A 15,554-nucleotide genomic window follows, 5' to 3' on the forward strand; every position below is an offset into this window, starting at 1 on the left:
CCCCAAATCAGAGAGGTAGTAATGGGGCATGGGTTAAAACCCTGTCTGTCTGACTCCATAGGTATTCATTCCATAATAGTAATTGAGCACTCACTGTGTGCCAGACCGCGTTCTAGGGTATGAGGTGAGAGCAGGAGCATTGCAGCTGTAAGGGATTCAAGGGATTTCGGGACTCATCAAGGGAAAAGATGTGACGGGGAGTTAGCAGTAGCACACACAGCGTCTCTGGGCGATGCTTTGACAGGTTTGCCTGAAGGGTGGGGAGGCTGTCAGTGCGCAGGCCATCCTGAGGCCTAGGCGCTGGGGCCACCATTCAGAAGGGGAGGCAAGGAAACGAGGAAGCCTCGGCCGGGGCAGGTTAGAGAAATCTGAAGGGCAGCTGCAGCCTGGGGTCTTTATAGCCACGGGGCTTATCCTATCTGTGGTTTGCAAATGTCAGGGGCGGTTTTGTAGAGCATGCAACGTGGGCAGGCTGTAAACCGCTAAACTCTGCTTAGTGGGGCCATCTTTTAAACAACTGGGTCTGTGAAAAGTTTGAGGTTGGCGCTGGAGGGTTTTGAGCTGTGGGTCTCAGCCTGCTGTGAAGAAGTAAAGCTAGGAGTCGATATACGGAAGCCATCTTGGCTCATGTATACAAAACAGTGACCTCATTCTTACCCACCAAGTTACACTGTTTGGTACAAACTCAAGGGGACCTGAGATGGGACTTGTGCCGGACCTCAAACAACAGAAGACAGGGGCTTCCCCAGGGGCGCAGTGGTTAAGAGTCCGCCTGCCGATGCAGGGTACACGGGTTCGTGTCCCGGTCCGGGACGATCCCACATGCCGCGGAGCAGCTGGGCCCGTGAGCCATGGCCGCTGAGCCTGCGCGTCCGGAGCCTGTGCACCGCAATGGGAGAGGCCGCAGCAGTGAGAGGCCCGCGTACCGAAAAAAAAAAAGAACAGAAGACAGGCCTGTACAACGGAGCTCATGTAAAAGAGAATAGAGGAAGGACAAAGTTTAGGGGTGTCTGGAGAAAGCCCTACCTCCCTAGCTAACTTTCCTACCCATAGACATGATTGCCATCCGTCTCTCATCATTCCCTCACTCAGTTCCCAGGGCTTCATTTTTGTGGTGGTGGTGGTTGTTTTATTCATGTGAGAATGAAGAAAACAACCTGATTTGTCTCAGTTATAACGACTTTCTTCTGGGGTGTTTCAGGGCTCTGTACTTGCTGATGGGAACATCAGCGGAGCCTCTCTGGGTGGAAGGCAGCATTTGTTCAGGGGCTGGTGGGCGGAGGTGTGTCCGTTAGAGTAGGGTTTGGGTTTGGGCTGCCAGGTGAGCCCTAGGAGACTGAGATGTGCTTCCTGCTGAGTTGGGTGTGGTCCGGTCCCCTGGAGCTCTGGAGGGCAGTGGCTGCTCGTGGCTGTCTTGCTGCCCGCTGGGTATTTCCTGAAGGGGTTGCCCACCGTAACTGAGAGGCGAATTATTTAATCTCTTCTTCTTTAGTAGCAAGGTGGAGGTAATGGCATCTGCCCTGCTTCTACCTCATGGTGTAGTTATAAAATATAAAAGGTGTGATGTACGTGGCGTGCTTTAAAGTATAAGGATAATTACACGAAGGCCAACGTTTGTCATTGTTTGGCAGGATAAAAGGTCCTTGTGGCTGTCGGTTTCAGTATGCTATTGTTTTGGAGTCAGTCCTTCTTTAGACTCCAGTTTCCTGTCTGGGGTCGTTGACTCTATGAATGGTAACTAAGGAAAGTAGCAGTTAAGCTCGATCATATAGTGCTGCTGTAACGGTAGGGCTCCGTGGAAATTAAATCGTACACAGTAACTGAAGTCCTGTGGGTCTATTATGTTTTTCATTTCCCCATAAATCTGTTTTGTGTTATTTAGAGCTTCCTATTCATGTAGGCACCAGCAGCAACCTAGGAATATTTGCGGCAGTGAGTTAGAAGAACAACCCTCCAGGGTCATCCCAGCACCGGTTTCATTCCTTTTCCACAAAATTGTTGAGATTATATCTGTTACAGAAAGGATGTTTTTCTGTATGTTTGAAACTTTTCATAACAAAAAGTGAGATAATAATAAAGTTAACAAGAATTATCAAGAGGGGAACAATTCTAATTAGCATTAAAATACCACTGTCTAGAGAAACCTGATAGTGTGCTTGTCCTGGTGATGTCCAGGTAGAGATTAGGTGTGGTGAACTCCTTTAGTGGAGAAGGAAAGATCCAGGGACAAACTGGAATACCTTGCACAAACAGCTGCCTGTTTGCACCCAGAGTCCTGAGCAAATATTATTAAGGTATTGTTTGATGCCAGTTTGGCAGTCAAGAAGGACATTCATTTGAGGTAGAACGACAAACCAGGTCATCTGTGGGCGAAGACCTACATTAATTGAGCACCTACTACGAGCCGTGTACTTTGTGTTTAGGAAATATATATATGCAGTTTCAGAATGTGTCCTACACAAAAGAGGTCTGTGTTTCTACATTTATAACTAAATAATACTTTAATAATTTTAAAAAGTCATTGAAATTTAAAGTGCATTTTGTTGTTTTTATAAGTTTTTTAAGGATAAACCTCAAAACACTTTTGTAAACAGATATATATCTGTGAAGGGTTTGTATTTACTTTCCTTTTCTGGTAATGGAGATTTCTATGCCATGAGAGAATTTTTTTTTTAAACATTCTAGGTTAACATGTATATCCGTGATTGTTGCACAGTTTATGTCTCTGGGTGGTAGAAAGGTCTGGATATGTAGTGACTGGAAAATTTGTATTGTTTTCTGGAAAATTTTATTCAAGAATAAAAAGGATTTGAATAGAGAGATAAATCTTGCTTTTCAAGGCAAGTTTCAGTATTATAGAGATGTCAGTTCTTCCCAAGTAATGTATAAATTTGGTGTGATTCTAGTCAAAGCTCAACAGTTTTTCATAATGAACTTGACAAGCTGATGCTAGAATTCATTTGGAAGAGAAAATGTGTAAGAATAGCCAGGAAATTTGAAAAAGAACAGTGGAGACAGGATAAAGACTCATAAAGCAAGAGGAATTGAAGAGGGTAATATTGGTACATGTTTTATATATATGTATATAGTTGTCATTTTAAATCAAGGAAAGGATAGACTATTAAACTGATGATGTTGGGATTCTTAATTTTCCATTCAGAGAAAAACATATATCTATAGATACCTACCTTTCACTATACCCCCCCAAAAAAATTCTGAATAGATTAAAAGGCTAAATATAATCTATAAAAATAACATACAAGAGCCTTTTTTTTTTTTACAGTCCCTGGGTTAGGAAGTAAGATGATTGATAAGTTTGATTGCATGAAATATTAAAATGTCATAGGACAAAAAAAACCCAACAAGATTAAACAAAGTTGACAAGCAATAGATTGGGTGGAAATATTTGCTCCAGTATAAAAATCAAAGGGGCAGACTCCTTGAAGGCAGTCGCCATGTGCCAGCTGTCCTCCTGAAGGGGACCTGTACACCCACTGCCATGGGAAAGGACTCCCGCCCCTGGCAGGCTGGACCAGCCTCCTCACGCTTAGTAACTCCCGGCCTCCCCATCCACTTCTCAGGATGCTTACAAGCCCCGTCGGAAGTACAGACGCCAGCGGGGAGCAGAGGAGCTTCTGGATGAAGAATCACGGGTCCACACGACGCTTTTGGAATATGGCAGGTAACGAAGGCGGCCCAGTCTGAAGTGTCTATTTGATAAAACCATTGAAAAGAAAAGCTAATTTAAATCGCTTCATTGGGGTGAACTTGGTTGGTTTTCACCTGACTGAGTCTACGGGTTTGAGCCCGTGATTGCCAGCACCGGGGACTTTTCTCCCTGGTGTGGAATTAGCTCAGTTTCTGTGGGTAGCTTCTCTGGTGGTGGTAGAGGCCTGATCTTTGAAGTTCCTCAGCAAGCCCCCATCCCCGGCTCTGCCCTCCTCAGGGAGCTGGGAAGCGTGGGGCGTTCACAGAGGCCCAGGTGGGCTGCCCTTCATGCCCCTGCCATATGTTAACATCTTCAGGTAAACTAAGAATTGAAGGCAGTTACAGCAGTTTTACTTTGTGTCAGAGTCTAATCGTTTTGGTTCCCTGTGAAGAATTGTCCTGACCAGGAAAATGAAGAATTTAGAAGTAGTTTTGTCACTTCTTAAAAACATCTCTAATTTTTAAAAATACAGTTCTTATAGCCTCAGTTTTCAGTTACACACACGCGCACACACACACACACGCACACACACGCACACACACGGAAATGCTTCTCCTCGTTGCATCTTTTGCTTGGCTCTGGGTATTAACCTTCCTTTGTGTCCTGAATTTTCTATTTAGGGTCACTGATTCCTTGATGTGAGTATGTCTCCTGTGCTTCCTCCCCCCTCTGCTCGGAGTGATTGCTGTGTGCTGCCCTGCTCATAACCCAGCCCGCACTGGGGGGCTGGAAGTAACAGCACTGCCACTAGCATCTCCAAGTGAGCATCTGCTGGCTTCTCCCTCTAGGGTACTGGAGACAGCCAGAAGGAAATTAAGGCTTAATTGCCTTACTTATTCCATCTCTCAAATGGAATTGCAGTTGCCGCTTTTTGTTTGTTTGTTCATTTGTTTGTTTTTGAGAGAGTAATGCGGGCTCAGATCCTTTCTTCCTGAGAATGAAAGCTAGTCCGTTTCATTCAAAGGAAGTTGTTAGTTCTGGCCCTGACCTGAGCGTGAGGGCTGCCCCACAGCTCACCAGCTGTTGCTGCGAATTGAGCTGCTTCTGAGTCAGGCACCTCCAGACCAGCGACATAATTTGCAGGGCCCAATCAGAGTAAAATGAAAATGCAGGGCATGTTAGGCCCCTGAGAGTCATGAATAATGATTAATCATTAAGGATTTCATGACAGCGGCAACAGCCAAATGCGGGGCCCTTCGGGTGTGAGGTCCCGTGCCACTGGACGAGTTGCACGCCTTGGACACTGTGAGGGGGGCTCTCTAGCCACCCCTCAGCTGCAGGCGGGCACACGAGACTGCGCTGGTCCGGGCGAGCCAGAGCTGGAGAGGCAGCCTCTGGGAGTGTCACATGTTCCGGAGCCAGAGAAGACTTATGGAAGTGTGGTTTTTGGTAGTTTGTATTGTTCATACCTCCATTTTTTCCAATATCCAGTATGTATCTCAGAACTAGCTTTAGTTCTTATTGGTGGGATCATGCTGACTCCTGATTTCTGAGCCTGGGGTGGGTGTTTGATGAAGCCTTTTTTTGTTTGTTTTTTAGGAGATGGGGTTATTTTGCCTTTTTTTTTTTTTTTTTTTTTTAAGCTTTTCTGGTAAAGAGAGGGTGAGTTTGTGAAGGTGGAGAATTCTGATGGTTTATTCAGCTCATTCCCCATTTTGCGAATGATGAAGACAGCATTCAGAAAGGTTAAAAAATAACCTGCCCAAGGTCAACTGCTAACTATTAAGAACTAGTAAGAGCCTCAAAGTGGGACTTGAACTCAGGTTTGCTGGACTCCAAAAACATGTCATCATTATTACCTACAAATGTTGTCTGAGCCTCTGGTGAGAGTTTGGTTCTTGATTTTAGGAAGACAGGCCCAGCGTTGGTTGTTGGATCTGAGACTGAACAACCAGAGAGTGGTTATTACAGCTGACAGAGCAAATGGGATAAAACTTATAGCCCCAAGAAGTGTCCTTTTATTCCCCTTCCTTGGGCAGGCTGCTCGCCTCCTTTCTGTCTCTCTTACTCCTCCCTTAGGGTTTTAAGTCAATACTCTCCACTGCTTGAGATCTTTCCCATTTGATGAGGATTACATAACAATGTCTTTATGAAGGATTTTGAACAGTTTGTCTCATGTGGAAAAAGGAAATGTCAACTGTTAGGTGCTGTCACCACCGCCACCAACACCATCATCATCACTATCATCACCACCAACACCATCATCATGACCACCAACACCATCACCACCAACACCATCATCATCACCACCATCACCATCACCACCAACACCATCATCATCACTATCATCACCACCAACACCATCATCATCACCATCATCACCACCAACACCATCATCATGACCACCATCATCATCACCACCAACACCATCATCATCACCACCAACACCATCATCACCATCATTATCATCACCACCAACACCATCATCATCACCACCAACACCATCATCATGACCATCATCATCACCACCACCATCATCATCATCACCATCATCTTCCTCTTCATCACCATCACCATCACCACCATCATCATCACCACCAACACCATCATCATCACCATCACTATCATGACCACCAACACCATCATCATGACCACCAACACCATCATCAATCACCATCATTATCATCACCACCAACACCATCATCATCACCATCACTATCATCACCACCAACACCATCATCATCCCCATCATCACCACCAACACCATCATCATCCCCATCATCACCACCAACACCATCATCATCCCCATCATCACCACCAACACCATCATCATCCCCATCATCACCACCAACACCATCATCATCCCCATCATCACCACCAACACCATCATCATCCCCACCAACACCATCATCATCACCCCCACCATCATCATCACCATCATCTTCCTCTTCATCACCATCACCATCACCACCATCATCTTCATCACCATCATCCTGAGCAGCAGCAGTTTTCAGTTCTCAGATGCGCTTAAATGTGACCTTTAGATTCAGATGAGGAGCCTCACCTGAGCCCCTCCTTTCAGTTCTCCTCATCCCTATGTTCTCCTTACCCCCAGCTCTAGCCCTCCCTCCAGCTCCTTTATGAGAAGCCTTACCCTCTTCCCTTTCCTTCCTAATCCGGCAAGGCTGGGCGCCTGCTGCCTCAGGGACTCACTCCACCCCTCCCTGCCTCCCCCTAACTGTTGTAGCACCCCTTAATTGCTCATCCCCACCTAGGAATCCTAATCCCTCATCTGTTGTCAGTGCTTCTGTTTTCCTCTTCATCTCGCCTCTTGACAAGATGGAAAATACTTTGACTCCTAGAATAACAAGGTCTGAAAACAGTGTTTCTTCTTTGGGGTTAGAGGTCAGTCATCAGCCTAAGCCCGCAGAGCATCTGGCTTTGAGGCCCGCATCCCAGTTTCTTCTCCCTTTTTTGACTTTCAGTTGCTCAAATAAGGCTAGACTTTGAGCCTCGCCAACTATACTGAGGACCTTATGGACTGTGTGTCTTGTTAAAAACATGTTGGACATATTTGTTTAAATGTTGTGTTGTTGGGAAAACAAGACTCATAGTTTCAATTTTAGACTTAAACACAATTGTATCTTTATAGTATTTCAATTATATTATGGGTCCAATCAACTTTTAAGAGCTAAACTTAAACAACTAACCACACTATGAAACTGTCACTGTGGGGAAGTGCATTTTAAGTGCATATGACATGTCTCTCCCAACCTGTGTCCCCTCTGAAGGCCCATGACATGCTCATAGAGTATTTAGTAAATGCTAGTTGACTGAACAAAGAACAGAATCCACAGTCCTTAGTATTTAGGGCTATTTTATGCCCCTGATTTGTTCTGGATTCCAGACGATTTGATATGTCTTACTTTGCCCTAGGGGAGAAAGTTAGTTTGTTTTCTAGAACTGTGATGTGCAGTATGGTAGCCAGTAGCCACGTGTGACTGTTGAGCACTTACAATGTGACTAGTATGGCTCAGGAACAGAATTTTAACAGTTAAGTTAAATTTAAATTTTTTTATTACATGCTTTAGTTATTGGAATATGTTTAAGTATGTCTGGAATAACTTGGGTATGTGAACACTGATTTAAAGTTCTAGAAGATGTACATCCTTGATGATAAAGACCGAGTCCTGGGTCTGGAGTGTGAGGAAGTGACTGGGTGGTGAGAGGGCTGGAGCTCTGTTGGTGTTGACGGTGTAGACATCAGCTGGGTTGGTGGGTCAGAGCTAACAACGGGAAATCCAGGAAAACACTGAAGCACGTGGCACTGCATATCAGGCTGGTGCTCGAGAGGAAAGGGCCCAGCTGACAGGGCAAGAGGAAAGGTAGGTTGTAGGATACAGCATGAAGGATGCTCTAGGAAGGATGAAAGAGAAGTAAATGTGTTTGTAGTAGAAATAAGTTGAAGCATCTCCCTGCTCGTCGTGAGGATGATAGGCTGCAAAAGGGTATCACGTTCTCCTGGTGAAACTCAAACAGCACGGAAGAGTCTCCCAGAGATGTGGGACCAGTGAGCAAATGAGGCAGGCGTTGATAGGCAGCTGAGGACAGCTCTTTTTTGTCATGGAAGAGTTGCCACTATGTCACATGGAGAAGGAAACCTTTAGAAGAGTCAGCGGGACTCTTCATTCAGCAAACGTTAATCAAGTACCTACTATGTGCCAGGCACTGCACTAGACGCCGGGGATACAAAAGTGAATATTCATAGCAGCACTATTCACAGTCACCAAAAAGTGGAAACAAACCAGATGTCCATCAGCTGCTGAATGGACAAAATGTGGTTTTTTCATACAATGGGATACTATTGAGTCATGAAAAGGCATTAAGTACTGATTCATGCTATAATATTGATGAACTTTGAAAGCACGCTAAGTGAAAGAACCCAGGCACAAAAGGCCACGTGTTGTACGATTCCATTTATATGAAATGTTCAGGATAGGCAAATCCACAGAGATGGAAAGTAGATTAGTGGTTGCCAGGGGAAGGGGATAGGGGACAATTGGACTAACTGCTATTTATATATATTAGTTGTGGAGCTCTTTGGGTGATGGAACTATTCTAGAATTAGATAGTAGTGGTGGTTGCACAAAGTAGTGAATACACTAAAAACCACTGAAGTATACCTTTTAAAATGGCGAATTTTATGTTATATGAATTATACCTCAATTTAAAAAACGTAAAGAAAAAAAAAAGTGAATGGGGCTTCCCTGGTGGCGCAGTGGTTGAGAGTCCGCCTGCTGATGCAGGGGACGTGGGTTCGTGCCCTGGTCCAGGAAGATCCCACATGCCGTGGAGCAGCTGGGACCCTGAGCCATGGCCGCTGAGCCGCCGCGTCCAGAGCCTGTGCTCTGCAACGGGAGGGGCCGCAACAATGAGAAGGCCGTGTACCGCAAAAAAAAAGTGAATGAAGCAAATTTCTTCCCCTCCAGGGCTCAACAGACAGATTGCACATAACACATAATTATTGGACCCCGTGGGTGTCAACACAGAAGTGCATATCTGTGTGGGCCTAACCTAGTTTTGGGTGGTCAGAAAAGTCTTCCCAGAGCCTCTGTCTTTAAGGAGAAGTAGCTGGGACCTGGGAATTGAAATACTCAGATTTAGCTGTTTACTGCTTTATTTGGAAAATCTGTAAAGTTCCTGGGCCTTAGATAAGGCCCGTCTGCCTGAGGGTATGTCTTCTGCCCTGAAGGTCTCCACAGACTGAAGGCCTGGGAAACAAAAGAATACCCAGGGTGCAAGGACACTTCTAGGAGTGGGAAGCTTCAGAGAGACCCTCTGTTGGTCAGCGCTCCCCGGTTCAGGACACAAAACCTTCCCACTAGTTTCAGCAGAAAGGATTGATTGCAGGGGTGGATGGGAGGAGTTAAGAGATGTGACGTAGGCTGAGCAGGGTCACTTCCCAAGTGTCACATTAGATCTGGGCTGCCTGGGATGCAGCTTCTGCCTCCGTCATCAGGAAGCTAGTGAACAGCCTGTGGAGTTGGGAAGCTGGTACTGCAGCTACTGACAAAGAAACCACCCACTTTGCCAAAATCAGAAAACCACCGTGACAGCTTCTGGCCCCAGAACCAGGTTACTGCTACTGTGATCCACACCAGTGCAGTGAATCCTTTGTGCTTTTGCTGTCTCCTTCTCTACCTGCTACACATTCAGAACTCCAGCAAATGCATCTCATTGATGGAACCTAAGTAGTATTCAGAGCCCCAGGTGCAAGAGAGTATGGAAAATAGAGTTGTTTGTTCTCCTGCCTCCACGGTATAGTAAGATGCTAGATGTTGACTAAGCCAGTTCACTGAATCTGCCATAAGGTCCCGTACAGGATTTGGGTGGATACTCAACACATAACTTTAGTCTGCTGTACTTTGGGCCTGTAGATCTGTGCCTAGAGGATGGGCACAGTGTAACCGGCAGTGACTTTTGGTCTCTCCAGTTATAAGACAACCTGTTGCAAGGTCGGGTGATACTTTTGGCTTCTTGATTTCTCCATTTTCTTGGAGAAGGATGCAGACAGGCAAACAGGCAGTTGGACATGATTTCTGTCCAGGAAGTAGGGGGAACACGTACAGGCGCAGGGATGGATCAGCCAGGGCAGAATGTTTGAGCAATTGAAAAGTTTCCAACCCAAACTACCCAGCCTGTAGTTTGTATCTCCTTCTGGCCCTCCCGTACCGTCAGTGGTAATTTATAGAAATCCTATGGAAGCTGTTTAAACAGGGCTTGGGATCATGTTTGCAATCCCATATCAGTGGTACAAAGCTCAGAGAAGTGAAGCAATTTCCCCCATGTTACACAGTTTGCTGGCACCAGAGTGAAGACTCTAGCTAAACCCATTGTCCTGACTTTCTACCAGACTCAACTGTAAACTAAGCCTGTGATTTGTCAGCAGAGTTCTAAGCAATCCTGTGCCCAAGTGTGTCTTTCCCTTCACACTCATCACATGGCAGGCAAAGCACTGGTCCCAGATTGAGATTTTCAGATTGAAAGTGGAACTGACTTTTGGAAATGACTAAAACCATCCAAAGCAAAGTCTGGGAACACTTCAAAGAAGAGGTGGCTTTAGAGCTGAGGTGTGAGGAGTGATTAGGAAAGTAGGAGGAGCCAGGAGAATAACACAGTGTGCAGAGCTCTGCTCGGGGGCTGATGCACAGGAGTGGGGAAGGTGACCTGCTGGTGGTGAGTGACGCTCAGCGGTTGTTAGGCGGGGCCGTGGAAGGGAGGCCCTAGTGACAGTGCCCACAAGGGCAGGTGTTCCCTGCCAGTGACAGATGTGGGCCAGGCCAACGGGAGGTTGAATAAGGGATGGGGAAGGAAGAGGGGGCATGGAGGCCCGAGACCAGGTCAGAGGCCAGCACACGACGCAGCAAGCAGGGTGAGGGCAGAGCAGGAGCCCTTAATTTGTTTTTCTTAAATGCTTGCATGTGATTTTATTTCTTTAAAAACTATTTAAAGGTAAGTGAGTTTGGGTGTTTTGCATTATGGTTTTTTGTTCTAGGTCGAACGCTTTTTGCATTGCTTTAAAAAATAGATATTGGGTGGCGCAGTGGTTGAGAGTCTGCCTGCTGATGCAGGGGACATGGGTTCGTGTCCCAGTCCGGGAAGATCCCACATGCCACGGAGCGGCTGGGCCCGTGAGCCATGGCCACTGAGCCTGCGCATCCGGAGCCTGTGCTCCGCAATGGGAGAGGCCACAACAGTGAGAGGCCCGCGTAACGCAAAAAAACAAATAAATAAAATAAAAAATAGATATTAATTAGAACCTGAAAAGTTAATGTAAACTAAAGTGCATTTGTGAGCATCTTTGAATTTAAACTTGGCGTGAAGTGAGCACACAACATTATTGGCGTCATGCTTGGATTGCATTTGAGAATAAAAAATGGGCTGGACATGAGGTTATGAAAGTAGTCATTTAGAGAGCATGTTTAGCTTGAGCCAACACATGCACATATCATACAGATATTTTTAAGGCTTTTAGCTTAAACCGTGGATCTGAAATACAGTTCCTGATTCAAAGAGTAGTAATCTCACTTAAAGAGAACGTTGCACTCTGCAGGAAGAGTTCCCATTTATAGTATTTATATGGCAAATAGAACGGCGGGCACTTTATTCAGAAACAGTGGGATATGTTTTTGGTTTAGGCACTTGAAACATGTTCTCCAGTCACCAAATAGCCTAAATTCTTTGTGGTGCTTTTCATATGAAAATCCAACTAAAATGCCTGTGATCAAATTATTTTTTTAATAGTAATTGAACTCCCCTCTTTTGTGGCTTGCAGGAGGTATGGATTTAGCCGCCAGAGCAAAGCAGAGAAGGTAAGAAAAGCTTGGCTAATGGGAGAGAATGTTTGAGAGACGCAAGTGCTACTTCCCTTTGCCTCTGTCCCACGTGGACAGGCTCCCAGCAGGGGTGGGACAGCAGGAACCTGGTCCTTGGGCAACCCCGGGCAGCGGGGATGTGCCAGCAGCCTTTGGCCCCTGAATCTCCCTCGTGGCATCCCCAGTCTGTTGCCCGTGCAGGCTGCGGAGCTGAGGCAACACCTCATCACGGGATTGGAAGTGAAGGGTGATTGGAAGTCATGACACCAGGGTCAAACAGACAGCCTGTAATAACTCTAAAACCGTAGAGACGAAGTCCACTCCCAGAGCCCTTAGCACTCCTCATCTGATGAGAGAGGCCCTACACAGGTGTCAGCAGGCTGATGGTGGTGAGAGAGAGCACGTTACAGGCTGGCCCTGTACTAAGACAACCTGGTGTGGAAAAAACGGAAAGTCAAGATGGGGTTTTATAAGTTCCTAAAAGAGTATCAAGGATTTCTCTTCATTCATGTATTTTTTTTATATGTATCAGTATTCATTCACGGTTCTTAATTGTCAGCAGCAGGGCAGGCATATAAATCTTATAGTGCCAAACCTTTCCTGTGTTCAGGCCCTTTGTTCAGGGCTCTACATGTATTTTTTTCACTGATTCCTCTGAACAGGTCTGTGAGGAAGATACTTATTTCTGTTTTTCAGGGCAGAAAGCTGAGGTTCAGAGAGGCTCAGTGATTGGTCTAAGATCACACAGCTCCTAAAGTGCCATAATAAGAATCTGAACCCACATCTGTGTGACATCAAAGCCTGTGCTCTTATCCACTGCCTTCTCAATAATAATATGCTAACTAAAGTGACCAGTGGCCTCTTAAAAAAGTAGAGTCCACAGCTTGAGATCTAGTAAAACCTCTTTCCTCATTCCCCTCCTGACCCCCAGATTTTCTTGAATGAGACACCACTCTGCCTGCTCTTCTCCTGCCACCCCTCCTCTGTCCAGATCCCCCATTCCTCAGTCCTTCCAGGAAGCCTTCCCTGACCCCGGCCTCCCTCTGCTTTCTGTGGCCATTGTCTCAGTCCTTGGAGGGCACTGACAGTGACTTGGAGCATATGTTCTAAAGCCAGACTGGCTGGTTTCAAATCCTAGCTCCTGCCCTTCACTGTGTGACTTTGGTCGGTATACTTTGTTGTGCCTTAGTTCACAGCATCTGTGAAATGGGGGCAGAAATTGTACTACCTCACAACGTTGTTGTGAAGATTAAAATATAAAGGATGTAGAATAATCCAACCCATAGTGCACATCTACTAAGCGTTAACTATCATCATTATATGATTCTCATTAACAGTGATTTATGCATTCATTATGACATCTTCTTTTTTGGTTTTCTTATTATTTCTTCCACATCTGTGTTTTCACTCAACCAAACAGCCATTTCCTCCAAAGCAAGGTTTTTTTTCTGGATCTGAGTGTCACGTGGCATCTAATGTATAAGAATTTGATGTGTATGTGTGATATGTAATTTTAAGTCTGAAAAGAATGTCTGTGTATATGACTATATTCTGAAATAAGGCCGTTTGGTTATGATTGGAAAAATCGTGAGATGCCCATGAAATATTATTTGCATTGGCCTTGCCTTATCATTCTCATGTGAGATGGCACATTTGAACTGGAAGTCTTATCCCCTGTAGATATATGCAGGCGCTCAGGCCATGCCCCAGGGTCAGTCATAGGCTTGTTATAGAAATTCATCTCAGAACTGGGATGGTCTCAGAAGGGTATCTGAGGGCAGTCCTCTCATTCAACCCTAGAAGACCCCAGTATCCAGAGAAGGTAAGCCTGAGGTTGCCAGCTGGTGAATGGCAAAGATGGAGCTAAAACCAAGAACCCTAGACTTGCAGCCCAGGTTTGGGGAGCAGCCGTTACTCCAGGTGTCCTGAGTGTGGTGCGGTACATTTAGGCCTTGAGCTGGGTCCATAGCCTAGAGCTTGATCACCAGGGCAAGCAGTTTAGAGTCTTATTCTTCAGGCCAGTGGTTTTCAAACTTTGCTGACCACTCTTGGCAGTAAGAACTCTGTTTTTCATCATGGCTCAGTACACACACACACACACACACACACACACACACACACACACACACACACACACACCCACCCCTGCAGATACAACCCCAAAAACAAAAGTTTCACAAAGCGGTACATAACCCTTTACTACCTGTAGTGCACTTGGATGTGTTGTGTTCTGTTGTTTTTATTTAATTTATTTAGATGCCAATCATACCTGATAAATTACTTTCATATCCCACTAATGGGTCTCTGTTGAAAAACAGGCAGTGATCTTAAGGCAGTGATATGCTCTTAGCAGGAATTAAAGTAGGGGAAGACCCAAGCAAAGTGTAAGGGTAAGTCTGGCAAGGTGTATGACCTGATAGGAATTGCGTCGGTGAGCAGTTCAGAAATGGAGGCGGGCATTGGGTGAGACCCGAGGCTCCAGCTGCTTGGGCTGTGGTTGTAGTGGAAGCCCCGGTCTCTGAACCTCGCTCTCTTTCCCCGAGACTGGGTGACTTGTCCAGATCTGTGTGTTTTCTTTCACAGACTCACTCTCCTTTGCAGTGTTGTCCTTTCTCTACTGAATCTCCAACTGCAGTGCTCAGCTGTTTTCCCACCTTCCCTTCCAGGCCGAGGACAAGAAAATGGCACTTCCCACAGGGCTGTTAGCTGCAGAGAAAGCCGACGCCCACGAGGAAGACGAGCTTCAGGCTGCTGAAGAGGTGAGTGGTCCATGTAGCCCCTGCGGTTTCCGCCTAAGTCTTTGGGGGAAATCTCGCTTTCATCCCAGCTCTCCAGGATGGCCAGCTGCCTCTCACAGCCAGCTGCTGTTGGCTGGCCTTTCACGCCCTTTTCAGCTTCCTTTCATCACCTCTCATGAGGCTCACCGTAAAACGAGACCGGCTGAAATAGCCCTTGGATTCCACTGTGAAGACCTATTGCAACACCCTGCTTAAGTCTTGTGTGGTCAGACCTGCTCACTGCTACCTCTCCCTGTTCTTCTTTTAGCAGCGTATTCAGTCCCTGATGACCAAGATGACTGCCATGGCACGTGAGGAGGTGAGGCAGGCATGGTCATGTGGGTGGGCGTGGTGTGGAGGTGGAGGCCTGGCACCACCCTGGCTCTGCTATGAGGGGGCCTCTTCCAAGTGTCCACCTTCAGGGCCCTCTCGTTTCAGCACCCTGCTTCCCGTTTTCTTGGGATCTTTCTTTTGGAAACCTTTTATACATGCACGGTGTTGCTGTCCATGGGAACCTCTAGGAGGGAGATTTGAAGGACCCATGTGAAGACAGGATGTCCCAGCTGGGATGGCATCACAGGGCCCCTGCAGGAGAGCTGTGGTTCAGCCCTGCCTTTCCATAACTGCATGTGGCATCCCATGCCAAAGGAGCCCTTGTTTCCCTCCTACACCATCTAGGTAGATGATAGGGTACTAAATATATATTCACTCTTCCCAGAGCTCATTCATGACCTGTGTTAAAAGGTTTAACCA

General features: G+C 46.1%; 1 protein-coding gene across 4 annotated transcripts in view; it reads left to right on the plus strand.

Moving 5' to 3' along the window:
• Nucleotides 1–15,554, plus strand: part of CCDC93 (CCC complex scaffolding subunit CCDC93) — an 87,260-nt gene that overhangs the window by 23,197 nt on the left and 48,509 nt on the right. For all 4 annotated transcript variants that reach the window (XR_003001736.1, XM_024734476.1, XM_024734478.1 and 1 more), the window contains 4 exons: nucleotides 3,582–3,682; nucleotides 11,985–12,021; nucleotides 14,691–14,783; nucleotides 15,070–15,120. Coding sequence is in view for 3 of the 4 variants with exons in the window: in XM_024734476.1 (XP_024590244.1) it covers nucleotides 3,582–3,682; nucleotides 11,985–12,021; nucleotides 14,691–14,783; nucleotides 15,070–15,120 (282 nt within the window). In the remaining variant the exon portion in view is untranslated. The remainder of the gene's footprint in view (nucleotides 1–3,581; nucleotides 3,683–11,984; nucleotides 12,022–14,690; nucleotides 14,784–15,069; nucleotides 15,121–15,554) is intronic.

Source organism: Neophocaena asiaeorientalis, unplaced genomic scaffold (assembly GCF_003031525.2).
Source record: "Neophocaena asiaeorientalis asiaeorientalis breed wild unplaced genomic scaffold, Neophocaena_asiaeorientalis_V1.1 scaffold32, whole genome shotgun sequence".
In the NCBI taxonomy this organism is placed as follows: Eukaryota; Metazoa; Chordata; class Mammalia; order Artiodactyla; family Phocoenidae; genus Neophocaena; species Neophocaena asiaeorientalis.